General features: G+C 32.2%; 1 protein-coding gene across 4 annotated transcripts in view; it reads right to left on the reverse strand.

Moving 5' to 3' along the window:
* Positions 1-713: 713 nt before the first annotated feature.
* The window catches only part of LOC120425314 (glutamate receptor ionotropic, kainate 2), a 312178-nt gene continuing 295608 nt past the window's right edge, over positions 714-17283 (reverse strand). For 2 of the 4 annotated variants that reach the window (XM_052706465.1, XM_052706464.1), the window contains exons 13-17: positions 5652-5850; positions 5354-5585; positions 5179-5294; positions 4806-4961; positions 714-1159 (exon numbers count right to left, since the gene is read on the reverse strand). In XM_052706465.1, the coding sequence (XP_052562425.1) occupies positions 941-1159; positions 4806-4961; positions 5179-5294; positions 5354-5585; positions 5652-5850 (922 nt within the window). In that variant the 3' untranslated portion in view covers positions 714-940. The other 2 variants (XM_052706467.1, XM_052706466.1) reach the window with 2 other exon arrangements.

Here is a 17283-nt window from a genome sequence, read left to right on the forward strand (position 1 = left end):
CGACATGTTAACGAATGGTAAAACGTTACTTAATCTACCGTATGGTGGTTGATGCATTCCTCTCGATAGGATTCGAATTGATGACCTTTGGATTGTGAGTCCAACTGCCTACCAGCGACTCCACCGAGGAAGGACCCATGGACGACTCCTACACCTGGACTAAGCTAACGATCTAGATTAGGTCTGAACCAATGTTCACTTCCCCATCCGACGGGTAAGACAAATCTTGACTAGAAAAAAGCCACCGGGTCTGACTGGGGCTGAAGCCAGGCCAACTGGACATCTGTTGAGTAACACCGAAACACTTATTTTATGGAAACATAAGAAAAACTTGTAACACGCATTATCCCTCCCAAAGAATTTTAGAAATTTTAATTTATAAACATACGTAATTTTTCATATCAATTACCGCCAACCCTATTTGAGGAGACTGTTTACTTATTTACACAATGTATGCAACTCGTTTACGCTAGGGAATAAGTTGAAAACAAAAATAAACCAGTAGTAACGGTCAATTCAAAAATTATGCCACTTATTCAAAATCAGATTAGTGCGCGTGACCTGTAGCGTGTGTTATACAACATTATCTTGTATAATATTCAAAGTTAACAGTGTAGTAACTTCAGGCATCCACGCTAGGTGGTGATACTGATGCGAACAAATTTCGGAACCATGTTTTGAATTGGACTTGGCTCCATATGCTTTCGCTCAAAACGTGACGAAAATACGCGCAAAAATGGTTTTGAAAGTGGACACTTGACACAAACACGGGATTGGTTTTCGTTGCGATCTCCTCCTTCTCTTCTGCAACACAACTGACAGCTCGGCGCTGTCAACACTGACAGCACTACTCCACGTACACCTCGGCCGTCGTTATGATCGTTGTCATGGGAACGACGGAGCCCGGAGCGTCGGAGAGGATCGCCGAAAACATCCACACCTACTGGCCGACCGCCTTCGGGTCGAACTCGTACTGGGCGTAGGGCGGACCGAGCGGGTGGAACCGATGCTCGGACGACGGTTCCGAGTCCTTCGGGGAGGCGCGCGAGCTGGCCGTCGTTCGGAGCGTGGTGGCGGTCGTGTTGTGGTCCGAGCTCTTGGACCGGTTACGCTTCAGCGCGAACCGCAGCTCGGAGGCCATTTCCGAGCAGAGCGAGACCTGGCAAAGGTTTGAAGCTTGAGTTTGACATATTTTGAGACAAGTTTAAAAAAATAAAAAAAATATTTGCATTCAAAAAATTTTTTTTTTAAATTTAAAAAATTTAAAAAATTTAAAAAATTTAAAAAATTTAAAAAATTTAAAAAATTTAAAAAATTTAAAAAATTTAAAAAATTTAAAAAATTTAAAAAATTTAAAAAATTTAAAAAATTTAAAAAATTTAAAAAATTTAAAAAATTTAAAAAATTTAAAAAATTTAAAAAATTTAAAAAATTTAAAAAATTTAAAAAATTTAAAAAATTTAAAAAATTTAAAAAATTTAAAAAATTTAAAAAATTTAAAAAATTTAAAAAATTTAAAAAATTTAAAAAATTTAAAAAATTTAAAAAATTTAAAAAATTTAAAAAAATTAAAAAATTTCAAAAATTTAAAAAATTTAAAAAATTTAAAAAATTTAAAAAATTTAAAAAATTTAAAAAATTTAAAAAATTTAAAAAATTTAAAAAATTTAAAAAATTTAAAAAATTTAAAAAATTTAAAAAATTTAAAAAATTTAAAAAATTTAAAAAATTTAAAAAATTTAAAAAATTTAAAAAATTTAAAAAATTTAAAAAATTTAAAAAATTTAAAAAATTTAAAAAATTTAAAAAATTTAAAAAATTTAAAAAATTTAAAAAATTTAAAAAATTTAAAAAATTTAAAAAATTTAAAAAATTTAAAAAATTTAAAAAATTTAAAAAATTTAAAAAATTTAAAAAATTTAAAAAATTTAAAAAATTTAAAAAATTTAAAAAATTTAAAAAATTTAAAAAATTTAAAAAATTTAAAAAATTTAAAAAATTTAAAAAATTTAAAAAATTTAAAAAATTTAAAAAATTTAAAAAATTTAAAAAATTTAAAAAATTTAAAAAATTTAAAAAATTTAAAAAATTTAAAAAATTTTAAAAATTTAAAAAATTTAAAAAATTTAAAAAATTTAAAAAATTTAAAAAATTTAAAAAATTTAAAAAATTTAAAAAATTTAAAAAATTTAAAAAATTTAAAAAATTTAAAAAATTTAAAAAATTTAAAAAATTTAAAAAATTTAAAAAATTTAAAAAATTTAAAAAATTTAAAAAATTTAAAAAATTTAAAAAATTTAAAAAATTTAAAAAATTTAAAAAATTTAAAAAATTTAAAAAATTTAAAAAATTTAAAAAATTTAAAAAATTTAAAAAATTTAAAAAATTTAAAAAATTTAAAAAATTTAAAAAATTTAAAAAATTTAAAAAATTTAAAAAATTTAAAAAAATTAAAAAATTTAAAAAATTTAAAAAATTTAAAAAATTTAAAAAATTTAAAAAAATTAAAAAATTTAAAAAATTTAAAAAATTTAAAAAATTTAAAAAATTTAAAAAATTTAAAAAATTTAAAAAATTTAAAAAATTTAAAAAATTTAAAAAATTTAAAAAATTTAAAAAATTTAAAAAATTTAAAAAATTTAAAAAATTTAAAAAATTTAAAAAATTTAAAAAATTTAAAAAATTTAAAAAATTTAAAAAATTTAAAAAATTTAAAAAATTTAAAAAATTTAAAAAATTTAAAAAATTTAAAAAATTTAAAAAATTTAAAAAATTTAAAAAATTTAAAAAATTTAAAAAATTTAAAAAATTTAAAAAATTTAAAAAATTTAAAAAATTTAAAAAATTTAAAAAATTTAAAAAATTTAAAAAATTTAAAAAATTTAAAAAATTTAAAAAATTTAAAAAATTTAAAAAATTTAAAAAATTTAAAAAATTTAAAAAATTTAAAAAATTTAAAAAATTTAAAAAATTTAAAAAATTTAAAAAATTTAAAAAATTTAAAAAATTTAAAAAATTTAAAAAATTTAAAAAATTTAAAAAATTTAAAAAATTTAAAAAATTTAAAAAATTTAAAAAATTTAAAAAATTTAAAAAATTTAAAAAATTTAAAAAATTTAAAAAATTTAAAAAATTTAAAAAATTTAAAAAATTTAAAAAATTTAAAAAATTTAAAAAATTTAAAAAATTTAAAAAATTTAAAAAATTTAAAAAATTTAAAAAATTTAAAAAATTTAAAAAATTTAAAAAATTTAAAAAATTTAAAAAATTTAAAAAATTTAAAAGATTTAAAAAATTTAAAAAATTTAAAAAATTTAAAAAATTTAAAAAATTTAAAAAATTTTAAAAAATTTAAAAAATTTTAAAAAATTAAAAAATTTAAAAAATTTAAAAAAAATAAAAAATTTAAAAAATTTAAAAAAATTTAAAAATTTAAAAAATTTAAAAAATTTAAAAAATTTAAAAAATTTAAAAAATTTAAAAAATTTAAAAAATTTAAAAAATTTAAAAAATTTAAAAAATTTAAAAAATTAAAAAAATTTAAAAAATTTAAAAAATTTAAAAAATTTAAAAAATTAAAAAATTTAAAAAATTTAAAAAATTTAAAAAATTTAAAAAATTTAAAAAATTTAAAAAATTTAAAAAATTTAAAAAATTTAAAAAATTTAAAAAATTTAAAAAATTTAAAAAATTTAAAAAATTTAAAAAATTTAAAAAATTTAAAAAATTTAAAAAATTTAAAAAATTTAAAAAATTTAAAAAATTTAAAAAATTTAAAAAATTTAAAAAATTTAAAAAATTTAAAAAATTTAAAAAATTTAAAAAATTTAAGAAAAATATTTTTTTTAATTTGAAAATTTTTAAAAATTTAAATGAATAAAAAAAATTAAAAACATATTTTTCTTGATTGTACAATTTTTTTAAACTCACCTCCTGCGTAATTCCGCGCAAAGCCGCACACCATCAATGTTCCGAGGTGAGTACGCGCGTGTGGTGAGTTGACGATGGTGATTTCGGTGTCGGTGGTGGTGGTGGTGAGAAGAGAAGAAAAATCGCCACACAATACATTTTGGATTTTGAGTGTATCACACGGAGATGAAGTTTTTGTTTTTTTTTGTTTTGAAGGGGGTTGTTTTGTTTTTGTTTGGGGTGATTTTTTTTTTTCGATACTGACATTCTAGTATAGCTGTTGTTTCTGGTAAAAAATCCGGAAAAGCTTAGAATGTAGCGCTTGATTTCGATCATTTTTTTTTTTTGCTGTTGCGTGAAAATGTGCTGTCAGTCAGAGTTTTTGTGAATGTACAATGATTTTGCTGTAACTTTAGGGGAGCTTATTTACACGATTCGCTAACTTTCCTACAATTGTTCTGCTAGTCTAAGCTGGGGAAACGGATTTCAAAATCTACTGTGGTAACCTTAAAAACTTGAAGCCATCTTGATTGTGTGGGTGTGAAATCAGTTCAGTTTTGACAGCTGGACGTAAACAATTCGCGCGCCGGGACCAACCAAGGGCGAAACCAACGAAATTTTGACCTATTCTGTTCGATTTCTTCACTCAAATCTACACTCTTTGGGGTGCTTTTTCTGGTAGGGTTCCTGTCAGATTTCGTTCAAGGTAGGGATGTTCACAGAAATAATTCGAGGGCCAGAGGTCGGGAGAGTTGGGAAGAGCAAAATGAGAGAGAGAGAGAGAGGCAGATGAGCAAATGATGTTTACTGGGTTTTTTTTTTCTCCGAAAAGTTTTCGTCCGAGTCCGGTTATCGTGAGCACCCGTGTGGGCAACAGCAATCAACTGTGAACTTACCCGCTCTTCGACGGCCACTTTCCGGGACTTCCAGACGAACTCGCACACGGCGATGACGCAGGCCACGCCCATTCCGCCCATCAGCACGACGAAGACTCCGCCCACGTTGGCCAGCCCCAGCTCGTTGGCCGTCGAGCTGGACTTGGAGGTGTCGTCCTTTAGCAAAAATGAAGAAAGAGGTACGCAGCCATTAGTAGCGGTACGCAGCCACTAGTAGCGGTTTGACAGTTGAGCACGCAGCCACTAGTAGCGGTTTGACAGTTGAGCACGCCGCCATTGGTAGCATTTGACGGTTGAGTATGCAGCCAATGTAGGCGTATCAATGTCAAGTACGCAGCCACTACGTTTGACAGCTGGGCACCGGTTGACTTACCCTACAGGATCCCCCGCCGCGTTTCTCCTTCCACCAGCGCGTTTTCAGAATGTGCAGCTTGCCCTCCTCCTGCAGCTTCAGGACGGCGCCACTGATGGCGGTGCGGAAGGGTGAATCTGTCAAAGAGGTCAGAGGTTAGGCGTTTGGCTGCGTCCATCAACGCTTCGCTTCTTACTCGGTGGCATCGCGATCCCGTAGCCCTTCGAGTCGAGCATGCCGCCGACCTGCGTTAGCTCGCAGTTCCGCTCGATCACGTACTCGATCGAGGTCGACTCCATCAGGAACGCGTAGCTGCCCTTGCCCTTGACGACCCGCTCGACGCCCTCGATGTTGCTGGCGGTGAAGACGGACGGCCGGCTCGCCTCCATGAAGGACCACATCCGCTGGTAGGTGGAAAAGTTGGAGTCCTGCGCGGAAAGAAAAACCAACTCAAATTAGATTTAACAATCAGGACGCAACCGGTCAGTACGCACCCTAAAGAACGCAGCCGTGCTGCCACCACGCAGCGCCCCGTACTTGATCTTGGTCTGCTTGGCCAGATCTTCGGCACTCTCGATGGGCGAGTCCATCCGCTCGACGGTCAAGAACGCAGCCAGGTTGGCAGTGTACGAGCTGATCATGATCAACGTGAAGAACCACCACATGCCGGCGACCATCCGCGTCGAGACGGCCCTTTGGTGGCGTGACGTTTTGGTTGCGTTCCGATACGTTTGGTTTGGGGAAAGAAGAGAAGAGAGCATTAGCGAATGTTTTGTTTACGCTTTTTTTGACAGTTCGGAAGCGTGGAAAGATAAACGTGCTGAATTTTGAAGTTTGAAAACAAAGATTTGACCCGAAATTTACAGCGCTAATGAGTAAAGTTTAAAAAATCACGCAAAATTTGACAGCTGAGCGACCAACCGCAGCCATTAATCAGCCCGCATCGATTGTTTACATTCATTAACCAACGAAAACAGTGCGGTTTATTTACACAGACGCACACAGCCACACACACATGCAGCGCATATAAATAATCAGCAACAATTGTTGGCTGTCACCGATATTGCAGCGACGGTCCGCGAGATGGCGTTTATTTTATTTACAACTTTGTTTATCTCGCCGGCACTGAATTATGGTCCCAGCGTGCCATGCTGGCAAAATACAAAAACACCGTCCAAATTGCAATCACACACACACACAGTTTTAAACCATGTTGAAACTGTTTGTTTTCCTTTCTGTAAAGCAAAAAGCGCAAATAAACCCCCGGAAAGTAATATTTTGGCTAGCAATAACTTTAATTTTCCACATTATTTTAAACTTCCGGATGGATTTGCGCTCGCACACACACACATGTACACGCTCACTCGCCGGAAGCGCACATTCCGTCAAAAGCAAATATTTAATCTGTCATTGCCTCTTACGCCCTTTTGCATGCGATGAGTTTTTCTGTTCTGTCAACTCTGCGTCATCTCGTTTGTTTGTTTGAGTGAGTGAGAGGTCCGCCCCCCTCTCTCCCCCTCCTCATTTTTTTCCGACTGTCAAAACAAAACCTGTCCCTGCAGGTTCGTGAAGGGGCGAGGTGAAAAATACATTAAATTTGCGCTGATGTGCAAAAAAAATCACTCAGAAGTGACACTTTTTCGCTACGGTGCCCTTTCGGGCACCGTGAAAAAGTTTGACAGCTGGTTGAACTCTAACCGAAACTGACTCTACTCAGTTTTGAGTGTAAACAATTGTTTTGATTAGAACTCGGGGCGTAAACGTCAAACTTGCGCCACCTTTTTTTCACCGTGCACGATGACATTTCACAGCGTCAACTGACGCAGTGCAAAAAAAGAGAGGGGAAAACAATGCGTGAATTAAATTCTTTACCTCATCATAAATGCCAGCAGCTTTCGCCGCAAATTTTCCTCGTTAATGCACAGCATTTTTTTTATGGCGTGCCGAAAATTCTCATTCCAAAACAAAAAAAAAAAACTGAACAAAAGCAAAGGGGGATAAAATTAAGCCAATGAGCCCGAATCGATTGTTTGCTTTTCATTAATGAGTTTTCCTGCTCGTTTACGGGTCACCGGATCCGGACCGCTGACAATAGTCGCCATTATGGCGCGGTTGCCATAAAAAGAGGAAGCCCGGAGTAGATGACAGACGTCAAAGACGTTGCGCTATTGTCAGTAAGTCGTAAACATGCAAACAATGGCCGCTTCGCGGCAGCATCGCCGGAAGTTATGACGAATCTTTTTTAGTCGCTGAAACTAGATCGCGAAATGATGCGGTTCCCCCGAAACGTCACAGGTTGTTGGAAGCTTGACAGCTGGGCTTTGTTTGTGCGACCTTTCCTCTAGGGTTGTTTTGTAAATTGTGCCATCAGTCTCGGAAGTATTTTTGGTTTAGTGGGAGGCTCATGAAAAACAAATATGGCCATAAAATGTGTGGGTGAAGCGGGCATTAGACTGTGAAATGGCACGGAGGTGACCAGTTGTGGTCGTTTTTCTCAATTAAAGAAAAAATGCAAAAGTAAAAAACACCTTTTGATACCCTCAAACTTTTTGTTTAACAAGTAAGATATGTCACGTAATATTAGAACATTCCCTAGAATGTAAACACAATTAATAACTTAACAAATTTTGGGTAAATTTTAATCAAACTTGACTAACGAATGAGTAAAGTCACAAACGTCAAATGTAGGCGAGTTTTAGTCAAAAATTTTAGAAAGTTAGGGAAATGTTAATTTTAAGCTTTTTTCTTTATTATTTCATCGAAAGTGAAACTACTCAGCAATAAGTAATAACATTTTTTTAACAATCAGTTTTGAGTTACCAGCGATAGAGTGAGTTGTTCTTATGTCACGGGAATTTTTTCTAAAAGTTGCTATAAAATACCTAAAATTTAAGAAAATTTATACTAAAATAAGTAATGAGAAATCGAGCCAAATGGCAGTTAAAATTTAAAAAAAAAAATCCTTCACAATTTGAGTAAACGTCTCCCAATCTGTCATTATTATCATTGCAAAGTAAATCCAGATTTGCGTGTAGCCAAAATGTGTTTAATGTGTAAGTACACGCTCATTTTAAATTTAAAAAAATCATGGTTACTCTAACCCAAATTACTCGAGCAAGTCAGGAATGAAGTTTTGAAAGATTTTTTTTTCGGTTTTAAATGAAATTCTAATATTCTAAGTAGAATTCTAAGTTCGTAAGTGTTAGAAATGTCAGAATTGGGGGAATATATTCATTTTTCAACGTATTTTTTTTGAAAATAACCCCAAATTAACATAAGTAATGTTTACTTACGTTTGTCCTAAACCACTCACTTCAATGTTTTTTTTAAGATCAGTTTTAATTAAATTCATTAAGTTTGAGTTGAATTCATGCAAAAATTAGAAATAAGAAAGTCATGAAAATGTCAGAGTTGAGTGAACTAAACTAATAAATCGAAATCAAATAATATTAACCCAACACTGTCATGGGTGATTTTGTTGTACACGTTCATTCAAAATAGCTCACTTCTTTGTTATTTTCACTTAGTTTTTTTTTTAATTTGTGAAATTTATAAAAAATTGCATTCAATTTTTGGGGGAAATTTGGGCGATTTTCAATATGCGTGCAAACAGAACAAGTTATGTTTATGTACACGTTAATCCGAAACAACAAACTTTGAGCTGTTTTATCTCAAATTTTGTCAAAACCATTTTTCAAATTAATTTAGATAGATTTTTTTCACAATTTTTTGTGATTTTTTCTTGAAGTTTATTTCACTTACAGTTTAAGTAAATTTCATTTACCTCGAAAAATAGGTTAAGGAGTGATTGAGAAAGTTTGATTTTGAGGAAATCGAAGTGAATTTCAGTATTTGTATGTCCACGTTTGAGTACACGTTCATCCAAAACCACACATTTTTAGAAAATAGTAGTTAGATTTCGTCAAAATTTAAATCAAGCCTTTTCACTCAGTTTTCGATAAATTGAAATCGAGCCTTTTCTTTTATTTTTAAAAAATCCGCGAAAATTTCATTCAAAAACAAAGACTAATAGTGCGCTGAAAAGTTGTGGAATGAATCGCTATTACAAATAAGTAAAACAAAAAATCCCTAAATGAACTAAAATTTGCATTAAATCCATTTTACTACCCAACCAGCTAGTTTTATTGAGGTTTTATCTTACAAGCATCTTGATTGCTTGTAAATTTTATGTTGGCTGTCACAGCAACCAATAAGCATGCGCAAATTTGAAGGTTCTAAGAAGGTTTTATGCCTCGGACATAAAACCCGGTGGCAATAAAAAAAAAGTCAAACGGCTTTCACTAGGGTTTTATGAAAGTTTTAAGAGAGTTTTGAAAACCCGATGTCATGCCTGATGGTTTTATCTCATGCTTCTTTAAAACCAAGGGTGTTGTAGCTGTCAATTGCCTTTAGGCATGCAAAAAGCTTACTTAAAACCATTAGCTCCTAAGAAAGTAACGCGTGGTTTGATTGAATGTGATTGATCGCCATCTTGGTAGAAAAAGCAATAAATTTGATAAGCATTTGATGAAAACACACATTTATGATGAATTTCTGGCATAGCTAGTATAACCATCGACGTTCAAAAATGTGTTGAACATTTTTCTCAAAAAACCGCAAAAAAAATTCTGATCAAAAATTGAAATTACAAAAGAATTGTTTTTGATGAAGCGAGTTGATTTTTTTCCCCACATTTATCGAAAAAATTCCAACCGCAGCTGAAATTAAGTCACCAACTGCGAGAAATAATCTTTCAAATTATTATAATTACATTTGGCAAAGCAAAGAATATTTTTTTTGCCAGAATAAAACCTATCTGGCAAAAGACGTTTGAAGACGTATGAAATGTCATTTTTCCATAACTCCTAACTGGATTTCAACAAAGGTTTTATTACGGCTTTGAGTAAATTGTTAGGATTCAAATGTAAAGCCTTGAACTCTTATGTAGGTTTTATCAATAGGCCGTGACAACCTTTTGCGAGGTCCTTTTGGGTTTTAACAGAGGTTTATCGGGGTTCTGGGGGGAGGCTGTTATGACTAAGTGGTTTTAATGTTGATTTTGGCTGATAGGTTTTATAGCGGTTGTGACAGCTTTGATAAAGCCTAAAATGTTACTTGGGTAAGTCACGCATTCTTAAGTAGACACCGAAAAGAAATAATTCCGAAATTTACATCATTAATGAAGTAACACTTTTGCACGTCATCAAACATTTTCAACGTAATTTGATGTAAATTTGGTAATATTACAGTAAATGTGTGGATTTTATTTGAAGATTTTTAGAAAAGTAAAAAAAATACCATTATCCATGCAAATTTCACTGGATTATTTTTCTGTAGGGTTGTTTAGCATGAAAAATCCGCTTTTAGTTGCATTTTATTTTTTGAAAAAATATTTTCGGTTTGAAAACGTTTTTCGACGCAGTTTGGCTTGCAAAACAACCCTACAGTAAAAAAAAAACGGTAAAATTTGCCCGGAATATGATCAAATTTTCCGTTTCTGAAAATCTTCATATAAAATCCGGTTTTCGTGCAAACTATTTTTTTGACAGCTGGAAAACCCACCTTACCTTATCTAATCTATATGTCTTGGTCATGTTTTTGAGTTTGACAGCTTGCATATCAAAACACGTTTCTAAAATGTTACTCAAAACTGAATTAAGTTCAATGTCAACAATATTCATTAGTTTAAAACTAATAATTTCAAACATATTCCAGGTTTGTTTTTCTTGAGTTTTCAGTGCCCTCCTCACTTTTCAAGTTCTCGAACTGTATGAATAAGTTACCGGTTGCTCATTTTTTTTGAACCCCACTCTCCAGCAAAGTCTTATCTAAAAAAAAACCTCCCCCAAAGAAAAAAACCAAGCCCCAAAAAAATCCTTCAAAAATTCGTTTTATATTGCCCATAAAAAGGGCGATAAAACTTTTGAATGCGTTTCGTCGTCGTCGTCCAAAAATGAGGGGGGCGACCAGAAACAGTGTCACTAAATATCTCTTTTCCCTTCCTTCTTTTCCACTCTCCAAACGCATGAAATTTGATGCGGCAGGGGGAATCATAATTCAGCACATTAAATTTATGATGCGTGGTGGTCGCAGGACCTGCAAAAAAGCCGAGGACGTGGGCCACATTGATAATTCATGCAACTTTGTTGGGGCTTGGGTCCCCCTGGTTTGTTATGGTTTGTGGTCGAGCAACTTCTTGGCCAAGTTTGCAGCGTTATGTCTGGCGACCTGTTGGCAAGGTTGTAATTAGCATCAAGTTTGTGAACACTACGAGTGTGTTCTCTAAGGGATTGCGTGGGAAGAAACGCAACTGGTAGTTGTTCGGTATATTTTGTAAACCCACAATTTACAAATTAAGAAAACATTTTACTATTAAAATTTAAGAGCAAGAGCTAATTTAATTTGATTTGTTTTTAAAAACAGTTATCTGCGAAGCAAATTCGCTTCTTAAAGTGGTACACCATGCGTCTCCATCAAATAGTTAATGTTCTAAATAAAATGGAATAATTCGATGGAGCAGCATGGTACTTCTCCTGTAGTGATATGCATTTAGCATTGATTTTGTCAAAATCAGAGTTCCCAAATGAACCGGTTAGGCTAGGTTCACCTATAAACTTGGTTCGGCTTAAGCCTCAATTTGTGGTTCAATCCTGGTTCAGTGAACCATGAACCATGGCTTAAGCCAGGCTAACCAGGCTAATGAGAACCATAGGAATAATGCACTGTGTAACAAATATTAGAGTGTAGCAATGTTACAATGTAACATTCATTATACCGAACATCCGTTACACCGTAATATGATTACACCGTAACATTGTTACACCACAACATTCGTTACACCGTAACATTGTTACACCGTAACATTTTTATACAGTAACATTATTACACCGTAACATTGTTACACCATAACATTGTTACACTGTAACACTGTAACATTGTTACACCGTAACATTGTTACACCGTAACATTGTTACACCGTAACATTGTTACACCGTAACATTGTTACACCGTAACATTGTTACACCGTAACATTGTTACACCGTAACATTGTTACACCGTAACATTGTTACACCGTAACATTGTTACACCGTAACATTGTTACGGTGTAACAATTTAACGGTGTAACAATGTTACGGTGTAACAATGTTACGGTGTAACAATGTTACGGTGTAACAATGTTACGGTGTAACAATGTTACGGTGTAACAATGTTACGGTGTAACAATGTTACGGTGTAACAATGTTACGGTGTAACAATGTTACGGTGTAACAATGTTACGGTGTAACAATGTTACGGTGTAACAATGTTACGGTGTAACAATGTTACGGTGTAACAATGTTACGGTGTAACAATTTTACGGTGTAACAATGTTACGGTGTAACAATGTTACGGTGTAACAATGTTACGGTGTAACAATGTTACGGTGTAACAATGTTACGGTGTAATCATACTACGGTGTAACGAATGTTACGGTTTGAGCATACTACGGTGTAACAAAGCTTGCCGTTTAGCCTAACATTCTTTGATCAGGTTCAAGCCAGGTTCAAGCCAATGGTTCATTTTGGCTAGCCTCGCCTGGTTTGAACCAAATGAACCATGGCTCACGGCACTCAGTGAGCCTGAGCCGACGGTGCTTGCCGACGTGTGGTGTGAACCTGAACCAAAAAAATGAACCTAGCCTAGCCGATGGCTTAGGCTCGTGGGAACACTGGTCAAAATCATTTTAAAAATAGCAATTCTCTACGAAATCGGCCGATTTCGACCATTTTTATTTTTTGTAGTTTTTTATTTGGCTCAAACTTTGTGATGGCCAATAAAAAGTTATTTACAGATTTTTTGATAAAGGGCTACCATAAGTGACCATTTCTAAAAATATTTTAAAAAAATTGTCTAAGAGACATTGAAGATTGGACCTCTGTTTGCGGAAATGAAGAAAATGAAACAGGAAAATTGAAGTTTCTAAGTCTCAACCAAACAACCCAACATTTTCTACTGTTTATATCTCAGCAACTAAGGGTCGTATCAACAAAGTTCAAAAAAGCAAAATATAGAGAATTTTCTCAGCTTTTCAAAAATATTTTTTTCAAAAGTGGGCAAACATGGGCATTATTTTTAAAAAATCAATAACTACGACCATTTTGAAAAAAGTTACATAAAAATGGCTATAACTTGAAAATGGTGCACTTTATCAAAATTTCACTAAAAAAAGACCGATTTCGTAGAGAATTGCTCAAAAGTTACAGCTGTTTGAATATGTACGTACCAATTTTGTATGGAGAGCTTCCAAATTTGTAGGAGACTTGTATGGGTGAAGCAATGACACAAAATAGCTTATTTGGTCATAGGAAAGGCCCCCACAAAGTTTGAGCCAAATTTGGAGCCGGTTTTGGTAGAGAATTGCTCAGTTTCAAAAACGAATACTTTTTCAGCACGAGTCGTACATTTATCCAACGGAGTTAACCGAGTTGGATAAATACGACGAGTGCTGAAAAAATCAAGTTATGTAACGAGCTCTAGACTCCGTTTTAAGTCAAATGTCCATTTCAGTGTCAAGTATAACTCTTTAGCCTTGTATTGAAAAGTATTTCTTTCCTATTCGGTTATTTTTGGTAGAGAAAAGTAGGCCAAAAATAGTAGTTTATGCAACAAGTTGCAAAAAGAGAATTTTTCAGCACGAGTCGTACATTTATCCAACGAGGTTCACCGAGTTGGATAAATACGAAGAGTGCTGAAAAAATCAAGTTTTGCAACGAGTTCCATACAACATTTTTTGCAATTCCAAAAAACACACACTGAGTGAAATTTTATGTCAAATTTTCATGTATTTTGTCAGTAATCGTTTAAATCAAAAAAAAAAAATGTTGAAAAGTGTTACTTTTCGAAACAAGTGCTGAAAAGTTCAACTTTTCAGCACCCATTTGAGTGCTGAAAAGTAGAACTTTTCAGCATTTATTTTGAAAAGTGTTGCTATTCGATTCTGTTATTTTTGGTACAGAAAGGTAGGCTATTTCGTCGTTCAAGAATGACAGGAAAAATTAGTAGTTTCACGACGGAATTGCAAAAAAGTGTAATTTTATCTCTGAAGACGTGTGATTTTACCACTTTTCTTGGGTGATATCACTTTTCCAATATAAATTGAGCTACATATAATTACATTATAAAAGAGGTAATATCAACCTTCCAAATTTACCTATTGTTTAGGTCGTTGCAAATATTTTTCAAAATTTATGTCGCCCCGCCCCGCTTTCAAAAATCAAAGGGGATTTTTTTTTCAAAAACCTTCAAAATTTTAAAGGAGAGTCTAACCAACTGAAAACAATTAGAAATGCATTTTCATGCGTTAAGCACCGCAAAAAGTTTTTTTTTCGGCGGAAAAAAAATCTTTTCGGTACTGGTATATTTTGAAAACTGATGATTGCAAACAACTGGGCAAGTGTCAAATACACTTTAAAATACTTTTTTCATTCAAATGTTAAGACCATAGCTTGCTATTTAATTTTTTATATTTTTTGTATTGACATTGGCTACTATCGTATGAAAAATCATGCAAACATCAGAAAATTATAGTGTTTAGGAATCGGGATGATGTCAGCTATCCATTGCACTTATAATTACATGAAAATTTTCACAGAAATATGTATGTTTTCTGTATTTTGAAAATACTCCAAATTTTCACAAAACTACGTATTTTCGAAAAAAATACTAAAAATTTTAGTTTTACAATATTTGTGTCAAATGATCAAGATTTATTCAAACATTCGAATGTATTAACAACTTTTTTTAAAAGTATTCAAAATTTTCACAAAACTACGAATTTTCGAAAAAATACTCAAAATTTCAGTTTTTTTTTACAATACTCATATCAAAAGATTTGGATTTTTTCCTACATCTCGAACGTAACAACAACATTTTTTGAAAATACTCTTAATTTTCACAAAACTACGTGATACCCATATTGTAAAAAACTTAAATTTTGAGTATTTTTTCAAAAATACTTAGTTTTGTGAAAATTTAGAGTATTTTCAGAAACTTTGCTGTTACATTTTAAATGTATAAAAAAAAAACCGATCATTTTATATTCCAAAAATATGTAGTTTTGTGAATTTTCAATTATTTGATACCCATATTGCAATAACCATTATTTTGAGGTTTCTTTAGAGAAAAAAAATGCACTTTCAAAATACAGAAAAAATACGTATTTTTGTGAAAATTTTCATGAAATTATAATTTCAATGGATAGCTGCCATCATCTCGATTCCAAAACACTATTATTTTTGATGCTTGCATAATTTTTCATATGATTCTAGCCAATGTCTCCAATATAGCCGAAATCCCATAAGCTCTGTGCCTCGGTTATGCACGCTTTGGTTTTGCATCCCCCATATGCGGTGCTAAACCGATACATGATTGTATTTGAAAATGATTCTATCGAAAGATCACTAAATAAACCAATACATTACCGTGGAGACTCATGGTGGCCTGTTAAAATACCAAATTTTCACAAGCCACCATGCGTTTCCACCGAAATATTAAAACTCGGTGACGTTCCATGGAGTCGCTCTATACTTCTTAATTCCATTAACATTTTTGCACCGTTGACATCAAAAATCCCAAAAAATCCAAACACAAATCTGCCCAACTCAGTCATCTTTTAACCCGGTTCAATTTCACCTTCCAACCATTTCAAAGCGAAAGGGAGGAGTCGTACAAATCAAATCTAACAAAATTTTACGTTTCCCTGAACTCCTTTTCAGCGTTTGAAACGAAACGAAACGAGCGTGAAAAAAAACTTTGCTGCTTTCATCGCATTTCCCCAAAATACAAAAAAAAACCTGGGAGCGAGGACCGGATATTCAAATCCGTACTTTGTCCCCTCGTCGTCGAATTTCGTGGAATGTTTCGACCTCGAACGAAAAGAAATCACGAATAATAATAAAAATAATAATATCACTTGACAAGCAGAGTAATGCCATTTCTCTTGCGTGGGCGGTTGGAAAACTCGAAGGGAAGGTTCTCAAATCGAACAGAGGAAGCACCTTTTGTGACCCCTTTCCGGAGAGGAGCAGCAGATTCTTCGGGGGGGTTCGTGGCCTTTTACGAGAATGAGTTTTCGAACAACCAAGAACGAAAAAAGAGTAGAAACAGATTTGCATTTTTGAAGAATCACCAGCTTGGTGGCTGCCTGCCTTTTGTGACTTTCGAGAATGGAAACACAAATTATGTTCCTGGGCATAAAAGACTTGTTCCGATTTTCGGAGCAGGAAAAAAAAAGAGAACTTGTGAAATGGGAAATTTATGGGGTGGGGTGGGGAAACCGGGAAAGGAAATATGTTACCTTTTGTCATTTGATTTGGGAGGGCCAAAAATGTGGGGGAGGACGAAACGGAAAGGGGGGGAAATTGCATTCGTGAATTTTATTTCTGGCGGAATGAGGCAAATTGAAATCATCGCAATTCGAACGGTGAATTGTTTGATTTTTTTTCTGTTATGTTCGCTCGTCAAATTTGGGTAAATTGAAGGCAGCACGGGAAAGCTTGTTTGTTTCCACATTTGGAGGCATGATTTATGCATGGTGAGTGAAAAACAATGTGACGAAGGAGTGTGGAATTAAATCGAAATGAAATTATTCTTTTTTAAATATTTCTTTTTTCCACTTTAAAAAGGGAACTCTACGAATTTAGCCGAATTCAATCATCTTTGAAATTGAGTACAGAAAAAACACTACATTTACTTTTTTAAAACTTCCAGTATAGACAAAAGAATCATTATGATTTTGAAAAATATCTAAGGCCGTTGCAATTATTTTTCAAAGTTTATTTCGCACCCTAAAACTTTCCTAAAAACTTTAAAATTTACATGAAAATAGAAGTCTAATCAACTGAAAACAAACTAAAATGCATTTTTCTGCATTCATAATCATATTTAGCATTTTTGGCTTGTTTAAAAATGTTTTGAATTTTTATGAAATTCCAATGTACAGCACCGCAAAAATTTTATTTTTCGCAAAAAATAAAATTTCGTCAATACTTAGATATTTTGGAAACTAATGATGGCAAAACAACTGGACAGGTGTATAATGCATTTTAAAACACTTTTTTCATTAAAATGTTACATCCATGGCTCGTA

The sequence above is a fragment of the Culex pipiens genome, chromosome 1, assembly GCF_016801865.2.
Source record: "Culex pipiens pallens isolate TS chromosome 1, TS_CPP_V2, whole genome shotgun sequence".
Classification (NCBI taxonomy): Eukaryota; Metazoa; Arthropoda; class Insecta; order Diptera; family Culicidae; genus Culex; species Culex pipiens.